The following is a 25,983-nucleotide window of genomic DNA, read 5'->3' as shown; positions in this document are numbered from 1 at the left end:
TTTTCTGACTTTGTTCATTTTTAAGATAGACTTGGTTTTTCAGGGTCCTTTGCCTTCCATTGCATTGCATTGGACTTCCCTTGTGGCTCAGCTTGTAAAGAATCTTCTTGCAATGCGGGAGACCTGGGTTTGATCCCTGAGTTGGGAAGATCCCCTGGAGAAGGGAAAGGCTACCCACTCCAGTATCCTCGTCTGGAGAATTCCATGAAATGTATAGTCCATGGGGTTGCAAAGAGTCGGACACGACTGAGCGACTTTCACTTCACTTTCACTTTGCACTCCATGTGACTTTTAGGATCAGTTTGTCAGTTTCTTCGGAGGACTCAGCTGTCAGTTTTGATAGGGATTGCATTAAACCTATAGATCAGTTTGGGGAGTAATGCCATCTTCAAAACATTAAGTCTTCCAATCCATGAACATAGGGTGTCTTTCCATTTGTTACAGTCTTTAATTTCCTTTGGAGTTTTGTAATTTTCATCATATAAATCTTAACGCTTCTTTTGTTAAATATTCTTAAAGTATTTTATTCTTTTGATGTCCTATTAGAGAGTTTTACAGAGCAAGCAGCATCTAGTGGGAGTTTGTTTGATCTGCCCTCCTCCCTTAACAGGTAAAGTTTAGCTTTATTCATAGTAGGTTCTCAAAATGGCTACTATTTCTATAAAGAAAATTGATAATACCTAACTAGAGCAAAAACTCCCAAATGTTCGAAGTATAGTTACTTGAAACTTCTTTAAAAGGTTTTTATCTGCTTGTATAACAATAATATATATTCATTGAAAAAGTTCCCTAAGGACATACACCAGTGTACTAATTATAGTTTTCTCTGAATTACAGTTTTATGAGTGGTGTTTAGATTTTCCTTTTAGGTTTTCAAAGTCTTCTAATTTTTCTCTAATGACTGTCTTTGACTCATCAAGTCTTGCTATATTGAATAAAAATCAAGTATGTGGTTGGCATAGTTTCCCGAATTACTCCATTAAGTATCATGTCCTGAAGAAACAGTGTCCTCAGCATCTTATTTCTTTGTTTAGCATTCTTAAAACAGTAAAAGACTGCTTTTTCTGATTCTGACATTTATTTCACCTGGGTAAAAAAAAATGAGGGAAGATCTTTGACAGCATCAAACAGAAAAAAAAAAGACTCGGTATTATTCAAGAATCACATTTAATTTTTTATAATGAAAACAGCAAGTATGCCGAAATCCCATAATTGTTTTACAGGATTGCAAGCCAAGTAGCTGCTTTGGATCTTGGCTATAAGCCTGGGGTGGAAGCAATTCAGAAGAATCCTCCTAAAATGCTGTTTCTCCTGGGAGCAGATGGAGGTTGTATCACTCGACAGGATTTGCCAAAGGATTGTTTCATTGTTTATCAAGGTTAGTAGCATCTGTGACATTAGAAACAGAAGAGAATAGTACATTTTGTATATTAGAAACTGCATGGCAGTATATTTAGTGTAATAATATTTTCCATTTGAGAATTTCCCTATACGCTCACCAGTTTCAAAACAATATGTATTTTTATAGATTTTATATTTTTTAAAATAGGCTTTGTTACTTACATAGTTGCTTTGCTATTAAGAATTATCACCTTACATTATTTAATAACAAAGAATTGGAAGAAAGCTAATGCCCCCAGTAACAGTAATTTAAATTATGAAATATTATATAGCATTGTTTTCAATTTTTCAACAAATATTTAGTGTGATTATATATTAAAGGGCTAGCACTTTTATATAAACTGTAAAAATTAAAAAATCATGAGTCCTTTGTTAAATTTTGCACTTTGTGCATGCGTGCTCATTCATGTCTGACTCTTTGCAACCCCATGGACTGTAGCCCGCCAGGCTTCTCTGTTCATGGGGATTCTCCAGACAAGAGTACTGTAGTGGGTTGCTATGCCCTCCTCCAGAAGATCTTCCCAACCCTGGGATTGAACCCAGGTCTCCTGCATTGCAGGCGGATTCTTTACCGCCTAAACCACCAGAGAAGCCCAAGAATACTGAGGATCTTTCCAACCCAGGAATTGAACTGGGGTGTCCTGCATTGCAGGTGGATTCTTTACCAGCTGAGCTACCAGGGAAACCTTGTTTTATACAGAAACAACACTAATTTATAATAAGCTTTTTATTGCCATGCCACATAAAAAGCATTATGTAATATTTTGTTTGATAAACTTAAACCAAAATGCATAAACTAAAATCCTGTCCTAATTCTATCCAGGGATAATCATTGAGATATTTTAGATATGCATGCTTCATACATATTTTTATACGTATATAAAATTACGTAAATGAGATCAAAGTTTATGTATTGTTCTATAGCTTTCTTTTACTTAACCAAAGTTCCTTTTTTCTTCCAACACTTCAGTTACTGAGTGACAGTCTTTAGCATACTGTTTTCTGTAATCTTCTCTTCGTGCTCTTTTTAGTAGTATTCCTGTCATGCCCCGTCACACACTTCTTGTTCCTGCACCATTTTAGTTTACTTTACCGAATCTCAGTAGCAGACATCTGAGCATTTCCGCTTTGTAACCATCAAGTGAGATAATACACCTAGTTGCCCATTAGATGTGTGTGTGTGTGTGGTATTATGTATTTGTGTATTTGCAAAAATTGATCTGGTAAGATACATACCAAGGGCTTTAACAGTACCTTTTTTTGGAGAGGGGAGTTTAACTGTGGACCCAGTGGGCTTTAATTTTTATTCCATATACTCAATACTGTATTGTTTTAATTTTTTAACAATAAATTTTTAAACACTTCATAAAATAGAATTTTAACACTTATAAAAATGAAATTTTAAAAGGATATCTACGGTGTTCATGTTTAATATGTAATCAGTTTTGTGCTAAAATGTGGTTTGCCATTTTCTATCTTTTTCACAGGACATCATGGCGACGTCGGAGCTCCTATAGCTGATGTTATTCTCCCTGGCGCTGCTTACACAGAGAAGTCTGCTACTTACGTCAATACCGAGGGCCGAGCTCAGCAGACAAAAGTAGCAGTGACGCCTCCCGGCTTGGCAAGAGAAGACTGGAAAATTATAAGAGCCCTTTCTGAGGTATTTGTCCTTAGTGATGCTGCTAGTAGGATGTTTGACATGTTAGCTTGTCAGAATGATTTCCGGAGTCAAGGGGGACGCAAGTCTGAAATGCAGAGATGATTTAAACAATCTGTAGGAGAAACATGAGAAACCCCAAACAGGGGTTTGGGGAATTTCCTGGTGGTCCATTGGTTAGGACTCTGCGCTTTCACTGCCGAAGGCACTGGTTTAATCCCTGGTCAGAGAACTGAGATCCCACAAGCTGTGTGACTTGGCCAAAAACAAAAAGAAAATGGGAATTTGAAATTGGTGTTTTTTATTTTTGACTTGTCTTTTGCCTAAAAAGACTCAACTCTTATTATAAAAAGAAGCATCATATGAGATTTAAAGTAATAATATAGTTGTCCATAAACCTTGTATATGAGCAATAACAGGTTAGCTGAAATATTCAGATTAGCAAAGCATTTATTTCATAATCATTCTGTTTTCTAAAAATAAATTACTAATATGTTGACAGCTACTTATGAATTAGAAGAATATTCTAATATTCCTCACCCACTTGCTTAATATACATGCAAATGGACACCAGTATATTTTTCATACTAGTACTGCCTTATTTTACCATAGTTGCAATGATGTATTATTTGAAATTTATCAGTATTAATGCTTTGGAACCTGTTATGTTATAGATTGCAGGTATGACTCTTCCATATGATACTCTGGATCAAGTGAGAAACAGATTGGAAGAAGTCTCTCCTAATCTTGTTCGATATGATGATGTTGAAGGAGCTAATTATTTCCAGCAAGCAAGTGAGCTTTCCAAGGTAAAACCTTGTCTATTTGCAGTTTTCATAATAATGTATCCTCTGGTGTAGCAGTACTAGTTTTCAATACTATTACTGATCTCTTATTCCTTTTTTTGCAGCTAGTGAACCAACAGCTTCTTGCTGATCCACTTGTTCCACCTCAGCTAACAATAAAAGACTTCTACATGACAGGTATGCAGTTGTTAGCATGGCTGCCATAAATGGAAGGTGGGAAGGAATATCATCACCTAATTTAGTGTTACGATTCTCACCTGCTAGTGGTAGTATTTGATATGTCTAATCTCACAAGATTTTTCAAATATTGAACTAATATATATATTCTGATTTTACTCTAATTTATTTTCTTTCTAATTTCTTTTCTAATGTAAGTAGAGTTGGAAAATCCAGTAAGAATTAGCAGATGTTAAATATAAACTTTTACTATTATATGTAGAATTACTATACAGCAATATGGGGATAATTTTTTGAGTGACAAAAAACTGAAGGTTTTTTCTGAGAATTACAGTAGAAGAATCAAAACACTAAAATGTGAAACATGTTAAATAGTGCTTCTGATATAAATTGTTAAGAATATTCTTAAGGAATGCAGACTAACCTACAGATTTTATAATACATGATAGAACATCTAGGTTATGAGGTAGTTGACAGACATTTAAAAATAATTTTCTGTCTAAAAGCAGATAGATATTTTTAACTTTTTGGTACAGTTTGTATCCAAGATTGTTTTTAATAGGATTTTTAGTTGTATTGTAAAAGTTATGTTCATTGTAGAATACTTACCTAAGGCCACCATAACAAGGTAAAAACACTACCATCCCAGAAATAACTATGTTTAACATTTTGGCCAATCAACCAGGGATATACACATGTTTTTATTTAAATATAAATGAGATTATTCATTTACCCTGGGAGGGAGGATTTGTATGGCTTTATCAAAATATAATTCACATACCATAAAATTCACCCATAAAGTGTATGATTTATGGATTTTAGTACACTGTTCTGTAACCTTTTTTTCCATAACCATGTATATGTGTATTCTTTTCCTGTTGTTAATTCAACACTTTTCTATAATATTCTTACTGATTGCATACTGGCCCTTTGTATGGCTATATATAATTATTTAATCATTCCTATGAGTACTTATTAAAACCATTTAGCTGTTACAGGGCTTATATTCTGAATTTATCAGTTGATTTTTACAATATTTATGTATTGTTACATAGACTTTTATAGTCCTTTTGTTGTTTGTTGTTCCTGAATATGCGCAATAGGAAGGTTTTACTGTGTGCCTCTGTTGAAGTTATATTATCAGAATGCACATTTTCTTGATATCTTTCAGATTCAATTAGCAGAGCCTCACAGACAATGGCTAAATGTGTCAAAGCTGTTACAGAGGGTGCCCATGCAGTAGAGGAACCATCCATATGCTGAAACATCTACTATGGCCCAGTTAATGGACAGTTATGTTGGCACGATCTCTTGAAGGTGTATCTCTTTCAAAAATAATCTTGATGTAATATTTAAGGTTCTACCATGCTTTATTTGAAAATGCTATTGCAATTATCAGAGAACTTTGAAGTTTCAAAACAATTATGTGTTGAATGTAAATGTTAAATAGTTTAATAAACATTATATAGAGGACTTTTCATGTAAAAGCACTGATAATCTTTGTGACATAAAAAAGAAAGTCCTTAAAATATAAATTTTTTTATCTTCATTGCTCACTTATGCTTGTAAAGTGAATAAAATAAGAATAGCTTCCATTGCTCCTGTTCTATCCTAGTGCTAAAGAAAAGATTTAAGTATTCTGTCAAACTGGGTAAATAGAAAAAATATATATAATATAATCACACATCAGGTATGTATCTTGAACAACTCTAATAATAATCATAGTAATAATAGCTTAATGATTATTCAGGATTTTCTGTGTCCTAAGCAGTCTGGTTTTACATGCATCATCTCGTTTTGTCCTTGTTACATCCGTGTGAGATGGGTATTATCTCATATTACAGGTGAAGAAACTGAAGCCCAGAGATACGGGACAGTTTGCCTGAGTCCACAGCAAAAAAAGTCATAGAATCAAACCTGGTTCTCTGACTTCAAATTCATAGCCCATTGTTCTTAAGTGTTGGACATAATTTCCTCTCATTAATACAAATTCCATAGGTTGTTACCTCCAATAATTGGTATTGAGAAGCTTAATGGATAACACATTTTTCTGTTTTTTCTTACATCTGTTTATACAATATAATGTCATGGTGATTTATGTGATTTTTCTTCTTTGTATAATAGATAGCACACACATCCCTTGGAATGAGTGAGGTCTCAAGAAATATTTAGGTTTTCATTGATGTTCCATATTTATTATATTAACACCATCTGTAGTATTTAAGTCAACTAAATTACTCCAGTAATAAAAGACAAAACTAACAGCTTTCATAATTTTCAATTGTCCAAAAAAAAAAGTAAAAAAACTTACAATTAATCTAGGAGATGATCTAATGCTATATTAATTTTTTTTGAAATCTTATGTTCAGAATCATTTGTTTTATAATCTTTATTCCTTTTTGCTTTCACCAGAGATTTATTAGCCCAACTATAGGTCGCAATTTTACTGATACGAGAAAAGGTAAAATTTTTAGAATATAGTTTGTCATCTTCAAAAATTGCTCAGAATTTGTCACCCATAACAGCCTTTTCAGAATTATTTTATTCATTTCAGTCATAAAGTTGTGTACTTCGTTTTAAATTCTCAGTTGCCTGAAATATAACTTCTTACTAAAAGACTTTGAATTTAATACAAACTCCTTCTCTCTCTACCTTCTCTACTCCGTAGTCTGTTGCTGACCTCACAGGGGCAAACACTTTGGGTTTTTATTTTACACAGTACTCTTCAGTGATAGACTTCGTAGGATTCTTGGTGAGGGAATGTTGCATTCAGATGGAGAAATGGTGATATGACTAAGATGGTCCAGGATCCTAGGGCTGCCATCTGGGCAGCATGTGTTGAACTTGTAGTTTCATAAAGAATATTTTGTCTGGGCTAAGTAGTACTCATTAAAGTTGTTGGTTTTGCATAAAGTTAATATGAAAGTCTGTCCCATGAGCACCTATCAGTCACTTAATACAAAATATTAAAGTTGAAAAGTGAAAGTGTTAGTCACTCAGTGGTGTCTGTCTCTTTGCTACCCCATGGACTGTATAGCCCGCCAGGCTCCTTTGTCTGTGGAATTCTCCAGGCAAGAATACTGGAGTGGGTAGCATTCCCTTCTCCCCTCTCTCACATTTGCAAGCAAATTCTTTACCATCTGAGCCACCAGGGAAGAGCCCATATTAAGGTTATCATGAGCATAAACATTGAAGATGGTTGCAAGACTTTCTGAAGAATGGATCCAGGTAGAAGAAAAATACATATAGATAAGAAGAATAACACTGTTGATGGAATTTTATTCTAAGCATTGAGGGAGTCAACAATGAGAAAACTGCAAAGAATCAAGGCCAAGTCCTTTTAGGTGAAGATGGCAATCTGGAAAGACCCTAGAATAATACCATTTAGAGAAGACCACTAATATGTGCCATTAGAGCTTTAAGTACATTATGTCTAGTTAAAGCCATGCTGACAATCGGTATTAAGACCCAAGAAATATCAAATTACTTGCCCATTTTTACCCAGTTAAAGACTAAAGGCAAGAATGTTTAGAGATATTTTTACTGTTCCATTTTGCCTCAAAAAATGTTATGGGCAATTAGTAGAATAGATACACAGGAGAAATCTTAAAAGCCTTAACTCCATACAGAATGCCCCTCAAATTTATTGTGAATTGTATTATAATGAATACATTAATAAAAAGCATTAATAATACTCAGTATGCAATAATTTACTATTGTTTGTTGCTGAGTTATTTAAACACCATTTCTTGCCAGGTCAGATAGATCTTGTTCAACTTTGGAAATGTTACTTAGGAAAATGGAAGATTGTTTCATCATCTGTAAAATGACAAAAATTCTAATGATTATACCTACTTTGAACCTCACAGTGTTGTAATGAGGATTAAGTTAGAAAGCCTCTAAAACTTTCTTAGGCTATTTCTTGACATATAGTAAATGTTCACTGTGGTTAATAACTGAGAACCATCATAGGGAAAGGCTGTGTTCAAAATTTTGTTAAGTTTCAGGAAGTTGCAGCTAACCATCCATGGGAGTCCTTAAAGTCCCCATTCTAAGTGAACCAAGAGAAAAACTCAATTCTGTCAAGTGTGAGGGAAAGCCAAGCCTAATATAACCTCTAGCTTCTGTTTTCCTAAAGAAAACTATTTAATTCAAAAGAATTGAATGACTTATCCAAGGTCAATCCAGTCAACAGAATACTGCTACTACAAACTGTCCACCAAGGTTGTGAAGATTATAATTTATTATGCAGAATTCTGCAGATTTTGATGGAATTTTTGTTAGAATAAGACTTACTGAATCTGTTGAATTCTAACCCTTAAAAGAGATTACTCTGAAAGCAAAAAGATAAAGCAGTGCTATCAGAAGAGGGAAAACTATATGCTGATAGAAAGGGAACAGGAGGAGTGTGAGAGCTATTGATGTGCATAAAAGGGGACAGGAGGATTTTTTTGCTGGCAAAGCCTTTGGCTAATATAAACTGTCAGCTTTATTGTTACTGAAACAAATTAACTCCACCATGATTCAAGTTCCCAAGGAGAGAAGAACTGAGGCAACTTAGCAACCAAAACAGTGGTAAGAGGTAAGGTTTGTTTTGTTTTGTTTTAAATGTTAACAGTGTCATTCATGACCACTGTTAAAATGTCACTAGCAAAATCATTACAAACGCCTGTTACCGAAGGCCCAGTGTGGCTGGGAAAGAGTCCAAGCAGAAATAAATGATATGCATGACAGTTTTTTAGGACATTTTGTAAGGCTAATCCTACCTTATAGCTAGACCATAGGTTTGTGAGTGACCCAACTTTTGGAAACAAGTACTCATGAAAAAAAATCAACCTTGATAAAGACTTTTTGAAATCAAAAAGATTAAAGATTTAATTATCTGAAACTGATCTTCAGACTGTGATTGATGTTCAGAATCTTTGACATCTGTATAGTTTTTAAAATAAAAGGAAAAATATTTGTGGGCATTGAAAAATAGGGTGAAATGCATGGTCTAGGACTAGTGATTATAATATTTAACTTGAATTGGTTTGTAAAGAGATCATAAGATGAATAACAGTTTCTTTCTTGAAAGAAAGTGAAAGTGAAGCATGAACTGCAGCCCTCAAGGACCCTCTGTCCATGGGATTCTCCAGGCAAGAATATTGGAGTGGGTTGTCATTTCCTTCTATAGGGTATCTTCCCTACCCAGGGATTAACCAGGGTCTTCCGTGTTGCAGATGGATTTGTTTACTTCTGAGCCATTTCCTTCTTAGACATGTATTTTCAAATCTGGAAAGGACTATAGGAAAAAATCTAGCATTACACGTCTGTTTGATAATTACGGAATTGGAGGCCAAAGAATAAGGGTAAATTAGAGGTTTTGCGATTTGAACCAGCCCTCTGATTCCTGGTTCAATGACATCTCAATTCAGCTCCAACATTTATTTAGCATTTGCAGAGTATCCTCTGTGTGAGGTGTAATAAGTACTATGAGTACAAGAGACATATATATATTTTTACTGTATGTATTGTGAGCATACATACATGTTTATTATGTGTGAAAAGTATCTTAGATGCAACTACCTCAGGGTAGTTGAACTAGTCTGAGGAAACAGCTTAAAGAAAAGGATTGTCAGGACTTCCCTGATGGTTCAATGGTTAAGACTCTGTGCTTCCACTACAGGGGTTGCAAGTTTGATCCCTGGTCAGGGAACTAAGCCTGCATGCCATATGGCAAAAAAAGAAGACAGTACAGTTTTATCACTTGAATATTTCAAGATTTTGACAATAAGAATATATTGCTTTTATTATTTTTAAAAACATATAAATGAAGAATGGCAAAACAAAACTTAAGTTGATGAAAGCTAAAAATAGGATACAAAATTGTATGCATTCTCTGTGTGCTTGGCAGCCTCTAAGACGGCCCCACTGATCCCTGCCTCCTGGGATTCCCTCCCCTTTGTCGTCATCTCTCCTTGAGTGTGGGCCAGACTTCCTGATTCACTTCTAATGAGTAGGGATGTTTGTGCTGAGATTAGGTTTTGTGGTTTTTTTTTAAACTTAATCTGCAGTTTCGGTCTGGGGTTTGCTCTGATTCTCTCCCTCTCAGATCACTACCTGCCATGTTGGAGGATACTTAGCCTACAGAGAGATCTCGTGTGGTAAGGAAGAGGACTTCCAGCCACCATTTGTAAGTGAGCCGAATCTTGGCTGCCAATTGAGATGACTGCAGCCCTAGCCAACAGTTAATTGCAACCCCATACATTTCTGGATTCCTGACACAGAAATTATGAGCTAATAAATAGTTGTTGTTTTGAACCATTAAATTTTATGTTATTTTGTTATGTAGAAATAGTACAGGGATTTCCGTGGTAGTTAATAGAATCCACCTTGCAACGCAGGGGACTTGGGTTCTATCCCTGGTTGGGGAACTAAGACCCCACATGCTGTGGGGCACCTAAGACCACGTGCTAAAGAGCCCATGAGAGTCAACACAGCCAAATAAATGAATGTTAAGAAAAAAAAAAAAAATAGCTAGTACACAATGATTACATCTAGGCAAAACCTGCAGCTGCTGCTGCTGCTAAGTCGCTTTAGTCGTGTCCGACTCTGTGCGACCCCATAGACCGCAGCCCACCAGTCTCCCCTGTCCCTGGGATTCTCCAGGCAAGAACACAAATGGGTTGCCATTTCCTTCTCCAATGCTTGAAAGTGAAAGTGAAGTCACTCAGTCGTGTCTGACTCTTAGTGACCCCATGGACTGCAGCCCACCAGGCTCCTCCGTTGATGGGATTTTCCAGGCAAGACTACTGGAGTGGGGTGCCATTGCCTTCTCCGAGGCAAAGCCTAGGGTGACCCAAATCTAATAACTGACTTGTGGCCATCTAGACCTCAGTTCAGTTCAATTGCTCAGTCGTGTCTGACTCTTTGCGACCCCATGAATTGCAGCATTCCAGGCCTCCCTATCCATCACCAACTCCCAGAGTTCACTCAGACTCACATCCATTGAGTCAGTGATGCCATCCAGCCATCTCATCCTCTGTTGTCCCCTTCTCCTCCTGCCCCCAATCCCTCCCAGCATCAGAGTCTTTTCCAATGAGTCAACTCTGCATGAGGTAGCCAAAGTACTGGAGTTTCAGCTTTAGCATCATTCCTTCCAAAGAAATCCCAGGGCTGATCTCCCTTCAGAATGGACTGGTTGGATCTCCTTGCAGTCCAAGGGACTCTCAAGAGTCTTCTCCAACACCACAGTTCAAAAGCATCAATTCTTCACAGCTTTCTTCACAGTTCAACTCTCACATCCATACATGACCACTGGAAAAACCATTGCCTTGACTAGACGGACCTTTGTTGGCAAAGTAATGTCTCTGCTTTTCATCTAGACCTGCTGCTGCTGCTGCTGCTAAGTTGCTTCAGTCGTGTCCGACCCTGTGCAGTCCCATAGATGGCAGCCCACCAGGCTCCCCCGTCCCTGGGATTCTCCAGGCAAGAACACTGGAGTGGGTTGCCATTTCCTTCTCCAATGCATGAAAGTGAAAAGTGAAAGTGAAGTCGCTCAGTCATGTCCGACTCAGCGATCTCATGGACTGCAGCCTACCAGGTTCCTCCGTCCATGGGATTTTCCAGGCAAGAGTACTGGAGTGGGTTGCCATTGCCTTCTCCATCTAGACCTAGCAGAGGACAAATGTGAAGGGCTCTTTTAGCGTCCAGGTTTTCTATGGGCCTGTCTGAGGCTGTCATTGGCCCTGCATTGCAGTTTTTGCCCTCTGCCCACTTCTGCCTTCTTCCCCTTCTTTACAGGTGTTGATCCCCATGGAACTATTTAATGAGTGTTTTGCACATTGAATTCTGCGCACTATATGCTCCCTGGGGAATTCAGTCTGTGATAGCCTTCTGAAATGTCTGTGGATCCTACATAACTGCTTCAATTATCACTATATCTCAGTCAACAAGAAGCAGTGAGGGAGGGCAAGTGGAGGACCAGCACTAACATTTTATTGACATGACTTGGAAATTGCATCACTTCCACTCACACACCACAGGCAAGACTCATTACCACACTCACCTGCAAGAGCAGACGCTGGAAAATACAGCCTTTAGCCCAACAGCCATTTTTTCAACTAAAATAGATTCCAAGAAATGTTCCAGTTATCTTTTGCTGTATAACAAACCACCCCAAAACTTAGTGGTGTAAAACAACAATCTTTTACTATACTCATGAGATTCAATAGGTCCAAAATGTAGAAAGGGCACAGCAAGATGGAACCTCAGCTGGGTGACTAGAGTACTGGGGAATGACTCAAAGAGCTAGGGGCTAGAGAAGCTCTGGCTGAAGCACCTTAAATCCCCAGATAGCATCTTCACTTACATGCTTGGCTTCTGGGCTGGAATGGTGGAAAGACAGGTTCACAGGGGGTTATCTTCCAGAGCATTCAGCACGACAGTCCCAGGACAGATGTACTCACAGGGTGGTTCAGGGTTCCAAGAACCATAGTGTTCCTAGAGGCCAAGGAGAAAGATGCAAGGCTTTTTATGACAACTTCGGAAACTATAGCATCACTTAACTATGCTTTACTGGTCAAGCCAGTCTTGGAGCCCACCCAGGTTCAAAGGAAGAAAGCATACACCCCATCTCTTGAGAGGAGGAGGGTCAAATGATTAAAACAACCAGAAGAATAGACATAGGAGACAAGCCCTATGATACCTACTGCAGTAGTGAAGAAGGAGATACTCAGGAAAAAAAGACTGTATGGATTATAAAGTGAAGCTTCTATAACATACCAATTTATCTATACCTGTTTTCTCATTAGTTAACTGCTTTTGTATCCAGTATAGAGGTGGTAAGTCTCCTGTCATACATAAGATAGAATGAAGACCCTTTCCTTTGGCTCAAATTCTTTAAGCTTTTAAATATAACCCAAGAACATTGGCACCTGTAACCAAGATGCTTTTGGGGGGCAGAAAGGCTATTTATAGGAGGAAATGAGCCTTTGTGAGTTTCCTCACAGATTGTCCAGTCTGGGTTGCTATAGATTGGGTAAGTACTAGGCCAGATGGAGTAATGTTCCTCAAGTGATAGATTTAATATCACAGTCTGAGTCCAATAGTAGAACCCAAAGTGTAGTTTTTCAGTATCTTCTATTCCATTTCCACTTTACAGGATTTACTATATTCTTCAGTAGGGTAAGTAACCTCCCTGCCAGAAAATGTACTGTAATTAATATAAATTATTTTCTGAATTTAAAAAAAAAAAAGGCAAATCATGAGGACAAACTAGGACAAGAACTGAGTCTATGGAGATCTTCCAACTCTTTGAAGACTTGGGGATTTTCCTCATGTTCTGAGGGTTAGGGTGACCTTGTCCCATTGTTCTAGAACAGAAGCAATCTACTTTGCTGCTGGGAAGCCCTGGGATAATGTTGGAAATCTAAAAGGAGCAGTAAAGCACGATTAAATTTCATTAATCTCAATTTCCCCTGCCAAGAAAAATAAAACGCAAATTTTTTTTGCCTGTTTCTGCTTTTTTTTTTTTTAAACTGAGGCAACCTGTTTTTTTTTTTTTTTCCAATTGGAGTATACTTGCTCTACAATATTGTGTTAGTTTCTGCTGTACAGCAAAGTACATATATAGAATCAGCTATATGTTTACATATAAACCCTCTGGATTTCCTTTCCATTTAGGTCACCACAGAGCATTGATTACAGTTCCCTGTGCTATATAGTCAATTCTCATTAGTTATCTATTTTATACATAGCAGTGTATATATGTCAATTCCAATTTCCCAATCCATCCCCTCCTCCAGGAACCTGGACTTTATACTGAGATATATTGTTACATGGATAAAGTTAAATCATAATAGAGCCTTCTGGTAGGTTCCCCAAACTACAGTTCCCATAAAACATAAAGTGGAAATTTATGGTTTGCTTAGTACTTGGCACTAAACAGCTACACCCCTTCATGAGATGGGGCTTGTTTTGTATCTGCAAGCTGGGAGGGAATGAGGAGGGAGGGGCAGCAGCATTTTCTTGGGAGTTTGGGGTTGTTCCTCAGTAACTGTGTCTGCGTCTTTACCCCGTGACCTCTGTGCTCTCCTTGCTTACCCTTCGCTTTCTAGTTAAATGCATGTGTCCATTTCTCCAAGCCTTTTTGTTCCATGAGAGGTAGGATGCGCCCCTGACCCCTTTCACGAATGTTCTTAGCTAATACTTTTGTATTGTTCCCAGTCATATATGAAGTGCGTTTTCTACAGGTTCACACTTGTTGTCATCTCATGCATTCTGTACCTTTCCTTCATTTTGACTCAACATACAAAATATAGTGCCCTTTGGTAAAACTGGAACAATTCTTATCCAAAACTAGAATATTAGGACAATTATTTTATAAGGGAGTGTTTTTAGGAAATGGTGGTATTCTGTACAAATCTATTGATTGCCAGAAAAGAGATACCTGATGTTTTAAAATAACCTGTTTGATCCTGAGAGTCCACATCTTAGATCTTTTTGATTGGAATTGGTTCTTCCATTTCATGTTTTGTGGTTTAATCGATTAAGTCTCTTGCAAGAAAAGCGATTTTCAGAAGGGAAATGAAAACCACCCTAAAAGGGGGCAGAGATCTTTCTGCTAGACAAACTACCAAGAAATTATTAGGAACTAATATGTTCCTAATACACCAACCTGCTATTATCATTACTAACTTACAATTAAGGCTACTAGGCAAGGACTGGGCCTGCTCAGTGTTTTTCCCCAGGAAGTACCCAGTGTGCTCTTACATTTGAACATTGTGACGTTAACTAGGATTACTACGTATAATCCTCAAGACTGAATGGACCAAATCAACTGCTCACCCCTGGAAATAACACTTCACTTTTCCTAGGCACCAAGACACTGATTAGGGCTCTGGGCAAGGAATTTCCCTAAATCAGCCCTGCAGCCCAGGAAGTCATTCCTTCTCCCTGGTGAGTATCTCCCTCCCAGAGAGCAGGGTTAACTCACCTCTGACTCAGCATGCTTATACACAATAAACAGTTGAGAAAATATTGTCTGCTAGAGTTCGGGATGCAGTAGAACATCTGGATGCAGGATGTATATATATGTGTATACATATATACATATATGGAGAAGGCAATGGTACCCCACTCCAGTACTCTTGCCTGGAAAATCCCATGGATGGAGGAGTCTAGTAGGCTGCAGTCCATGGGGTCGCTAAGAGTCGGACACGACTGAGCGACTTCACTTTCACTTTCATGCATTGGAGAAGGAAATGGCAACCCACTCCAGTGTTCTTGCCTGGAGAATCCCAGGGACGGGGGAGCCTGGTGGGCTGCCGTCTATGGAGTCGCACAGAGTCTGACACGACCAAAGTGACTTAGCAGCATACACATATATGTACATATACATACATATATATAGAACATATATATACATATATGTGTGTATCTGTATATATATATATACACACACACACATACATATATATAGAACATATATATATATATATACGTGTATGTGTGTGTGTGTATATATATATATATATATATATATATATGTATATCTAGTGAACCAAAAGATACCAGATCCCAGTTTCCTGTGGGGCCCATAATTCTTCCCTGGTCTCTTAACTCCCTTGAACCCACCCACCAAAGTAATACCTCAAAAGCTCTGACTGCTCATTTGCACCAACATGGAGGGACCTACAGATGATCATACTAAGTAAAGTACTCACTTAGTATGTACTTACTTAGTATTGTCTTTTCTCTGAGAGAAAAGAGAAAGACAAATATCATATGATATCACTGATATGGGGAATCTAAAAAATAGTACAGGACTTACCTGGTGGCACAGTGGATAAGAATCCACCTGCTAATGCAGGGGACATGGGTTTGATCCCTGGTCCGGGAAGATTGCACATGCCTTGGAGCAGCTAAGCCTGTGTGCCAGAACTACTGAGCCCAAGTTCTAGAGCCCCCGAGGCACAATTACTGAGCATGTGTGCAGCAACTACTGAAGCCTGCATGCCTAGAGCCTGTGTTCTGTAACAAGAGAAGCCACCAAAAGGAGCAGCCCACACACCACAATGAAGAGTAGCCCAGCTCACCACAATTAGAGAAACCTGAGCAAAGCAGTGATCCAGCGCAGCCAAAAGTAAATAAAAAATAGTACAAATAAAATTATTTACAAAACAGAAACAGACTCACAGACATAGTAAACAAACTTAAGGTTACCAAAGGGGAGGGGGCAGGGAGGGATAAATTGGGTGTAGGGAATTAACAGATGCACACTACTATTTGTAAAACAGATAACAAAGATTCATAGCACAGGGAACTATATTCAATATCTTGTAGTAAACCATAATGGAAAAGAAGTTTTAGAAAATAGTATAGATATATACAGAAGAAGTGGCAAGAAGTCACAGAAAAACTATACAAAAAAGATCTTCACAACCCAGATAATCCCGATGGTGTGATCACTCGCCTAGAGCCAGACATCCTGGAATGTGAAGTCAAGTGGGCCTTAGAAAGCATCACTATGAACAAAGCTAGTGGAGGTGATGGAATTGCAGTTGAGCTATTTCAAATCCTAAAAGATGATGCTGTGAAAGTGCTGCACTCAAGAGTCAGATAGGACTAAAGTGACTTCACATGTAAGCATGCAAACTATTCCAACCATCTCTGGCCATTTGAGCTACCTGATCATCAACAGAAGCATAGAACAGTGATGAGCTTTTCTCACTAAGCCCCATCCCAATTCCTGACACACAAAATCCTGAATATAATAAATGCTGTTTAATACCTGTGAAAGTGCTGCACTCAATATGCCAGCAAATTTGGAAAACTCAGCAGTGGCCACAGGACTGGAAAAGGTCAGTTTTCATTCCAATCCCAAAGAAAGGCAATGCCAAAGAATGCTCAAACTACCGCACAATTGTACTCATCTCACATGCTAGTAAAGTAATGCTCAAAATTCTCCAAGTCAGGCTTCAGCAATATGTGAACTGTGAACTTCCAGATGTTCAAGCTGGTTTTAGAAAGGACGGAGAACCAGAGATCAAATTGCCAACATCCGCTGGATCATCAAAAATGCAAGAGAGTTCCAGAAAAACACCTATTTCTGCTTTATTGACTATGCCAAAGCCTTTGACTGTGTGGCTCACAATAAACTGTGGGAAATTCTTAAAGAAATGGAAATACCAGACCACCTGACCTGCCTCTTGAGAAATCTGTATGCAGGTCAGGAAACAACAGTTAGAACTGGACATGGAACAACAGACTGGTTCCAAATGGGAAAAGGAGTACGTCAAGGCTGTATATTGTCGCCCTGCTTATTTAACTTTTATGCAGAGTATATAAGTTAATATATACTTAACTTATGGAGAAGGCGATGGCACCCCACTCCAGTACTCTTGCTTGGAAAATCCCATGGACGGAGGGGCCTGGTAGGCTGCAGTCCATGGTGTCGAGAAGAGTCGGACACGACTAAGCGACTTCACTTTCACTTTTCACTTTCATGCATTGGAGAAGGAAATGGCAACCCACTGCAGTGTTCTTGCCTGGAGAATCTCAGGGACAGGGGGCCTCATGGGCTGCTGTCTCTGGGGTCGCACAGAGTCGGACATGACTGAAGTGACTTAGCAGCAGCAGCAGCATACTTAACTTATATATATTAAGTTTTATATATAATATTATATATTATTATATTATAAATATATATTAAGTTTCTCATGAAACTTAATATGAGAAACGCTGGGCTGGAAGAAGCACAAGCTGGAATCAAGATTGCCGGGAGAAGTATCAATAACCTCAGATATGCAGATGACACCACCCTTATGGCAGAAAGTGAAGAAGAAATAAAGAGCTTCTTGATGAAAGTGAAAGAAGAGAGTTAAAAAGTTGGCTTAAAACTCAACATTCAGAAAACTAAGATCATGGCATCCAGTCCCATCACTTCATGGCAAATAGATGGGGAAACATTGGAAACAGTAGCTGACTTTATTTTGGGGGGCTCCAAAATCACTGCAGATGGTGATTGCAGCCATGAAATTAAGACACTTATTCCTTGGAAGGAAATTTATGACCAACCTAGACAGCATATTAAAAAGCAGAGACATTTACTTTGTCAACAAAGTCTGTCTAGTCAAGGCTATGGTTTTCCCAGTAGTCATGTATGTATGTGAGAGTTGGACCATAAAGAAAGCTGAGTGCCGAAGAATGGATGCTTTTGAACTGTGGTGTTGGAGAAGACTCTTGAGAGTCCCTTGGACTGCAAGGAGATCCAACCAGTCCATCCTAAAGGAGATCAGTCCTGGGTGTTCATTGGAAGGACTGACGTTGAAGCTGAAACTCCAATACTTGGGCCACCTGATGCGGAGAGCTGACTCATTTGAAAAGACCCTGATGCTGGGAAAGATTGAGGGCAGGAGGAGAAGGGGACAACAGAGGATGAGATGGTTGGATGGCATCACTGACTCAATTGACATGAGTTTGGGTAAACTCCGGGAGCTGGTGATGGATAGGGAGGCCTGGGGAGAAGGCAATGGCAACCCACTCCAGTGTTCTTGCCTGGAGAATTCCAGGGATGGTGGAGCCTGGTGGGCTGCTGTCTATGGGGCTGCACAGAGTCAGACACGACTGAAGTGACTTAGCAGTAGCAGCAGGGAGGCCTGGCATGCTGCGTGCGGTTCATGGGGTTGCAAAGAGTCAGACAGGACTGAGCTACTGAACTGAACTGAACTGATACATATATATAATTGAATCACTTTGTTGAACATCTGAAATTAATATAATTTTGTAAGTTAACTATACTTAAAAAAATTGCCCAAGGAGAGTGGTAACTAGGGATCATATTCATCCCTAGTTCCTGTACATTAATGGAGCAACTACCAGTGGTTGGGAACTATACAGGTGTTGGAGACTGACCCTGTCTTCAGTGGCAAAGGCAGAAGAGTCACTGATGATTGCATATATGTGCAAGTGCTGTGACAGAACAAGGTCCGCTGGGAACAGTAGGGACCACACCTTCATGACAGCCCTGACTGGGAGGCTATCAAGAGCTATTAGGGAAGGCTTCCAAGAGGAAGTGCTTACTGTGAGGAGGCCTGTGGGCTGTGCAGGAGTAAGTCAAGTGGACAGAAGGAGCACAGCAAGCAAGGACAGATGCCCTTTTGGGACAATGGGAAGCAGCTCTGACAAAATGGATGCCAGATAATGTGGTCTGCTCCATGAAAGACCTTACGCTTTCTTTGGAGGCACTGAATCGAAGAGCGTTGAGTTGAGAAAAGTATCTTGAAGTCATGAAGTCAATACAGGTTCTGAGCTTCACATAGCATAGTTAAGCTCCAGGTGTGGCTGTCAAACCATTTCACCTCTATAATTTTGTGGTCAACCAGCAGTAACACCCACCTCTTAGGGTTACTTCAAAGACTAAATGGAATTATTTACTTACATCAAGCTGGCAGCAAAGTGTGTGTCACCTAAGGAGCATTTTAATAAACATCAGTTTTCTTTGCCTACAAAGAAAAAAAAAAGTCGGCAGGTCTTTTCTCTATATACAATCCATATTGCCCCGAAGCCTCTCCCCTTTCTCTTCCTATAATGCACCCCCAAATAATTGTATTTTCCATCAGAGGCCCCCCAGATCTGCTCTCTGTTCTTCAATATATATGCACAAAATTCAGCTTCTCTCTAGCTAAGTTTTTTGCAGGGCATTGGAGAGAGGGAGACAAAATGAGTTGGCAACAGACTGTCTTCTAGTTAAGTAGTGCATATAGCTGTCTTTTTTTTAAAAGTTACCTAGTCTCTACCAAGTTGTATCCCAATTCCCTATCAATAATGATAACTAAAATGCACTGAGTATATACTATGGACTAGGAACTATTCTAAGTACTACAACAAACCAGTGGAGTAAATTTTATTAGCTTCATTTTACAGATGGGGGCTTCCCTGGGGGCTCAGTGGTAAAGAACCTGCCTGCCAATGCAGGAGATGAGGGTTCGATCCTTGAGTCGGGAAGAGTCCCTGGAGAAGGAAATGGCAACCCACTCCAGTGTTCTTGCCTGGGAAATCCCATGGACAGAGGAGCCTGGGGACTACAGCCCATGGGGTCGAAAAAAGTCAGACACTACTTAGTGACTGAGCACAAGCAAACTAATTGGAGAGTGAGATAATGTCTCCATGATCACACAGTAAATTGTGGAGATGGGATTTGAATCCAGGCAATTCTTAATCACAATGCCATATTGCTTCCCTATTGATGGGGTATTTAGGGCTTTCCTATTTTTTTTCTATTACAGATAACGTAGTATTAATCATACTTGTACATAAACATTTTTATTGGTCCTTCAGGAAACTATCTGCTATTTCTTTAAAGTTATTGATAGACAAGCCTACTTATGAAAATCACTTCCAATTGGTTAGCAATCTAGTAGAAATTAGTCATGTGTAGTCATACATATGGGCTTCCCAGGTGGCTCAGTGGTAAAGAATACTCCTACAATGCAGGAGACGTGGGTTCAGTCTCTGGGTTAGGAAGATACCCTAGAGAAGGAAATGGCTAGGCGCTCTAGCATTCTTGCCTGGGAAATCCCATGGACAGAGGAGCCTGGCGGCTTCATACAAGAGTCAGACACGACTTAGTGACTAAACAACAACAACATATATATGTTGACAAAACTTACTCTCAGATCATAATATAAATTCATTTTGAATATATTTTAGATTATGTGTATTTTATTAGACTATATAAATCACATTTCATATACTTCATCTATTTTATTCCAAAACCTTGAACTATCTTGAATAATGTTCTTTCTTGTTGAGTGTATCCATTTTCAAAGACTTGTACAAACATGGATATAAACTGAATTCATTTTCCCCCTTTCCAATTTATCTTACAGATTTCTAAAACTAAGTATGAGAAATATCTATGAACTTCAACATAAAAGTATTTTAGATTTGAGTGTTCTGGAATAGAAAAATTTACATGTTTCTATAAATGAAATGTGTAAGTACTGAAATGTATAAAGTAAACATGAAGAGCATTCTTTCTGACTAGATGTAAATAGAATATACTATTAAGAATCTATTATGAGGCAGCCAAAATTTATTTGCCCAAGTTTTCTTTCAGGATTTTTCTAAGAACTGGAGAAATAATACTGTTATAATCTGTTTGGGTTGCTATAACAAAATGCCACACACTGGGTAGCTTATAAACAACAGAAATTTATTTCTTACAGTTCTGGAGGCTGGAAGTCCAAGATCAGGAGCCAGCATGGTCAAGTTCTGGTGAAGACCCTCTTCCAGGCTGCAGACTATCATCCCTCGCTGTGTCCTACACGGACACTAGGAAACCCTGGAGGGTCTCCTTTATAACAGAAACAATCCCATTCATGAAAGTTCCAGCCTCATAACTTAAGCACCTTCCAAAAGTGCCACCTCCTAATACCATCACCTTAGGGATTTAGGATTTCAACATATGAATGTTAAGGAAACACTAACGTTCAAATCATAGCAAATGCCTAACGTGACAGCAGTTGTCCTCAATTATAGGAAAGTAACTGCCAATGGTAAACTAGACAACTGTGCTGGGAGCTATTGGTACATTCTCCCTGATTCATGCTATCAAATTAAAGGGATGATTTCAACAGCAGCAATGATGAACTGGAGTCTGAAATGTCCTGGGATTTAATTATCATATGTGCATTCAATAGGACTTGGATTTACTAAGTCTCTGCAGCATTTAGGCTGCTTCTAAAATTTCTGTTCACTGCATGTATCACAATCTTTTGACATTATAGTTTTTCAGCTATATACCAATTTGGAAAAAATGATCTGGTTAAGAGCAGGGTTTGAAAAAATCATTATATTCAACTTTTTTTTTCTTTAAAAAAGAAAAAACGCTGTGATACTGTACAAAATGATTTGTTAAAAGAGAAAGCTCCATAATCTGTTTCCTAGATTTAAGTCTTGGCTCTACTGCTTAGCAGCTATGTCATCGCTATTACTATTCCCTTTTTTTTTTTTTTTTTGGCCAAGCCACATGCTTGCAGGATCTTAATTCCCCATCCAGGAATTAAGTTAATTAACCCATAACCTCCACAGTGAAAGTACAGAGTCCTAACCACTGGACCGCCAGGGAATTCCCACTATTACCTATTGATATGGGGGTTGCATATGCTATGATGATAGCAACACCTGCCTCAGAGATTTGACTAAATAACTTAATATGTGTAAAACACTGGACGAGAGTAAGTGCTTAATGAGTGTAATGTGCTGTTGCTATTCCATCCTTTAAAAAGAAAGAATGAAAATGTATACCTAGAATCCTGCCTGCGACTTAGTATGCAACCAATCCATAGTTTAGTATTAGAACAGACAGCGTTAAATGGCTTTTTACACAAAATACTTTACATCAAAAATTTTATTATAGCTCATTGAAAATAGTAAGAATGGGAAAACCTTGGTTTTAGAAATGAACTAAAAAGCAAATGCAGTTATAGGCAAGGGTATTTAGAGAACATTTAATTTTTTTCACTAGCTCTGGCAATGTAATTTCCAACCAATAATGTGCATACATGCTATAGAAACAGGTCTTTGGACAGCAGAGTAATGCATCGTGGGAAACTATAATCATTGCTTTTTACAACTGGGTATGATCCTGTAAAATCTGTGCTGTTGGTGACAAACAACAGAGGAGGAGACAGATGGATGAGCAGGAGCTCTTCACGGCTGCTGGAGGACAAATCAAAACTGATGTCCTACCAATGGAGGATTAATGACATCTACTTTTACCAAGGATTTAGACAAATGTGCAAAATATACAGCAATTTTTTAAAAAGTGACTTATGGGGCTAAGAAGAAAAAGTAAAAAAGGATCTGTTATTAAAGGGATATTTTCCTTTTGCCTGATTTTTGTGGACTGATGGTCCCATCTGTGCAAATATATTCATGTGGTAGGTAAAATAATGGCCCCAAATATGTCCATGTTCTAATCCTCCCCCCAACCTGTGAATGTTACCTTACATGGCAAAAGGGATTTTGTAGATATGACTGAATTAAGGATCCTGAGATAGGGAGATTATTCTGGATTATCTGGGTGGGCATAATGTAAGCAGAAAGATCCTAATAAGAGCAGGACAGGACAAGAGTCACTGGAGACTGGAAGATACTATGTTGCTGGCTTTAGAGTCATAGGAAAGGGGACTTCCCTGGTCCAGTGGTTAAGATTTTGTGCTCTTGCTGCAGGATGGGGTTCATCCCCTGGTCAGGGAGCTAACATCTTACAAGCTTTGAGATGCAGCCAAAAGTAAATACATAAATAAAGACATAGGAAGGAATTAGGAGTCAACAAATGCAAGTAGCTTCTAGAAGCTGGAAGAGACAAGGAAGCAGATTCTTGCCTAGAGCCTCCAGAGAGAAATGTAGCCCTTCCCGACAACCAGTAAAACCCATTTCAGATCCCTGACCGGAGGACTGTAAGATAATACATCTGTGTTGTTTTAAGCTACCACATTTGTGGCACCATGTGAGGACAGCAGGTGGAAACTAAATACATTTACTAATCTGCACCTAACCTGTGGAGACACTAATTTGTAGCCAGTACAAACCGAAGTGACTTCTAGTTAGTCACTCAGTCACGTCCGACTTTTTGCGACCCCATAGTCTATAGCCCACAAGGCTCCTCTGTCCATGGGATTCTCCAGGCCAGAATACTGGAGTGGGTTGCCATTCCCTTCTCCAGGGGATCTTCCCAACCCAGGGATCAAACCCAGATCTCCTGAATTGCAGGCAGATTCTTTACCATCTGAGCCACCAGGGAAGCCTCGTGCTTCTAGTTCTCTTGGATTAAAACTGGAGTTATCTGTGGAAAAACGATTTCTTTCAGGGCTTGAGCAGGAAAAAATGCAAGGTGAATCTAGAGTGTCTCAGTGTGAGAAAGTAAAGAAGTGCTGAGAAAGTGTGAGGGCACACGGAAAGAGCACAGGAGCTAAGTGAAAGAGCCTGCAATGGCCAAAGCTGGGACAATTAGCACAGCAAAATAATGACAGTGTTGGATTATAACCATAACCTCCCAAATAAAATATGTATCCATGAATCTGCAATGAAATAGACAAACAAATAAATGGCAGAGAATGGACAAGTCCACTGGTGAGTTAACGTTAGTTTAGGAAAGTCTGAGGAGAAATAAAATGTTTACATAGTTCAAATGGGCTCCCTCCTGGTATCTTTTAATTACAAATGGAAAGACAGTAAGGTTACAATGGAGAAACCAGAAGACACCAGCTATACCAAGTAACCAGGCTAATAGCAGTAACATGGTAGGCAGAATTCTGAGATGTTCACTCTCTGCCTTTCCCTCCCCACTCTTGGGACACACCTGTCATAATCTTCCAGGTTGTGAATACCATGGATTTTAATCCTGTGACTAGGCTATATTATGTGAGATTACGTGTTTGCCTGACCTAATCATATGAGCCTTGTAAATATGGGTCCAGAAGTCAGAGATGCAAAAAAAAAAAAAAAAAAAAAAGAAGTCAGAGATGCAAAGTGTAAGAGGGATTGTCAGGGAGGGCAATTCTCCTGCTGCCCTTGTGAATGGAAGGGCTGCAGGTGAGAACTTGAGAATGGCTTCCAGGAACTGAGAGAGATTCCTACTGCCAATCAGCAGGTAAACCATCCATCCTGGATTCTGCCAACAACCTGAATGAGCTGGAAGAGGACCACCAGCTCCAGATGAGAACGCAGCCCAGCTGACACCTTGGTATTGGCCTTGGGAGACCCCAAGCAGGGATACCACCCAGTCTGCCTGGACCCCTGCCCTGCAGATAAGATGGGTGCTGTGTGGTGGTGCTAGGTCTGTGGAGCTGTGTCGCAGCAGCAGTACAAAACCACACAGCCAGTCCCAGCACAGCTCAGCATCACGTCCTCCCTCACAGCATGCTCTGAAAGGACACGCCATGTCTCAGATTCCCCCATCTAATCACGAGGAAATATTAGAGAAACTCAGATTGAGAGACGTTCTACAAAATAATAGACTGGTACTCTTCAAGACTGTGGCGGTCATGAAAGATAAGGAAAATTTGAGTATCTGAGACAGAAAAGGGACATCAGTGGTAAACTGGCAAAAATCAGAATAAAGTCTGTAGTTTAGTTGACAGAAAAAAATTACAACAGAACATACCCAAAGCTATTTCTCTGTAGAATTGGGCAACTCCATGTAATAGTAAGAAATTCACTTCTAGAATTTATTTTTCCAATTGTTAGGTAACATGAAAAACATTTGCAGTGTGCTTTAAGATTCTTAGCTAAAATGGTAAGTTATGCTGCTTACTGTTTGCCTTTTAATAATTCTATTTGCCTTTAAGATGGCTTAATTTTGGAAGAGTTGGTGTGTTTTGGGAGACTTGGCATGCTTCAACATTGTAATGACTTTGACCCAGTGGCAGAGATTAATGAAAGCAAATACTATTAATGGGTGAAATCCGAAAATGAAAAATCGGACAATATAGTACATTGTAGGGGCTTTTGTGGTTGTTGCTTTGATGTTTGCTTTTTACTTTTATTTCAAATTAGGAAGTTAGCATGTAAAACTATAAATACACAAAATCTTTTCAATAGCTTAAAAGAATGAACATTTTAAAAGTTTCCTGAATTCAAGATACAGAGAGGGAAGCAAAAAAACTAACACACAGTTTGTATGAACAGTTTGATTCATACAAGATAGAAATCCCCTTCCAATAGAAAAAAAAAAAGATAAATGACTGGCATGGGGTATGTGCATAAGTTTTCTAAGAATGGTATCATCAATCTCTTTCCTTATAATTTTTTTCTCAGCTTCATTTTAGAAAACTGGACACATGCTATAGAGATTAAATGATAATTTATCACTTCATCATATTATTGCATGAAGTACTCTGACTTTGCTGCTTATACTTGTAAGGTAATTCTTCCCTCCTTCCTCCA

General features: G+C 38.7%; 2 protein-coding genes across 4 annotated transcripts in view; one reads left to right on the top strand and one right to left on the bottom strand.

Moving 5' to 3' along the window:
* The window catches only part of NDUFS1 (NADH:ubiquinone oxidoreductase core subunit S1), a 30,149-nt gene extending 23,110 nt beyond the window's left edge, over positions 1-7,039 (top strand). For 2 of the 3 annotated variants that reach the window (XM_005202713.5, XM_024999195.2), the window contains exons 15-19: positions 1,224-1,378; positions 2,889-3,064; positions 3,736-3,870; positions 3,972-4,044; positions 5,216-7,039. In XM_005202713.5, the coding sequence (XP_005202770.1) occupies positions 1,224-1,378; positions 2,889-3,064; positions 3,736-3,870; positions 3,972-4,044; positions 5,216-5,307 (631 nt within the window). In that variant the 3' untranslated portion in view covers positions 5,308-7,039. The remainder of the gene's footprint in view (positions 1-1,223; positions 1,379-2,888; positions 3,065-3,735; positions 3,871-3,971; positions 4,045-5,215) is intronic. The other variant, NM_174820.4, reaches the window with a different exon arrangement.
* The window catches only part of LOC112442246 (translation initiation factor IF-2), a 49,128-nt gene continuing 24,293 nt past the window's right edge, over positions 1,149-25,983 (bottom strand). The window contains exons 7-8 of the mRNA XM_059877530.1: positions 12,398-12,528; positions 1,149-1,389 (exon numbers count right to left, since the gene is read on the bottom strand). The gene's annotated coding sequence lies outside the window, so the exon portion shown is untranslated. The remainder of the gene's footprint in view (positions 1,390-12,397; positions 12,529-25,983) is intronic.

This window comes from Bos taurus, chromosome 2 (genome assembly GCF_002263795.3).
Source record: "Bos taurus isolate L1 Dominette 01449 registration number 42190680 breed Hereford chromosome 2, ARS-UCD2.0, whole genome shotgun sequence".
Taxonomy (NCBI): domain Eukaryota; kingdom Metazoa; phylum Chordata; class Mammalia; order Artiodactyla; family Bovidae; genus Bos; species Bos taurus.
Note: the sequence above shows the minus strand (reverse complement) of the source record. Positions and strands in the feature narration are given on the sequence as shown.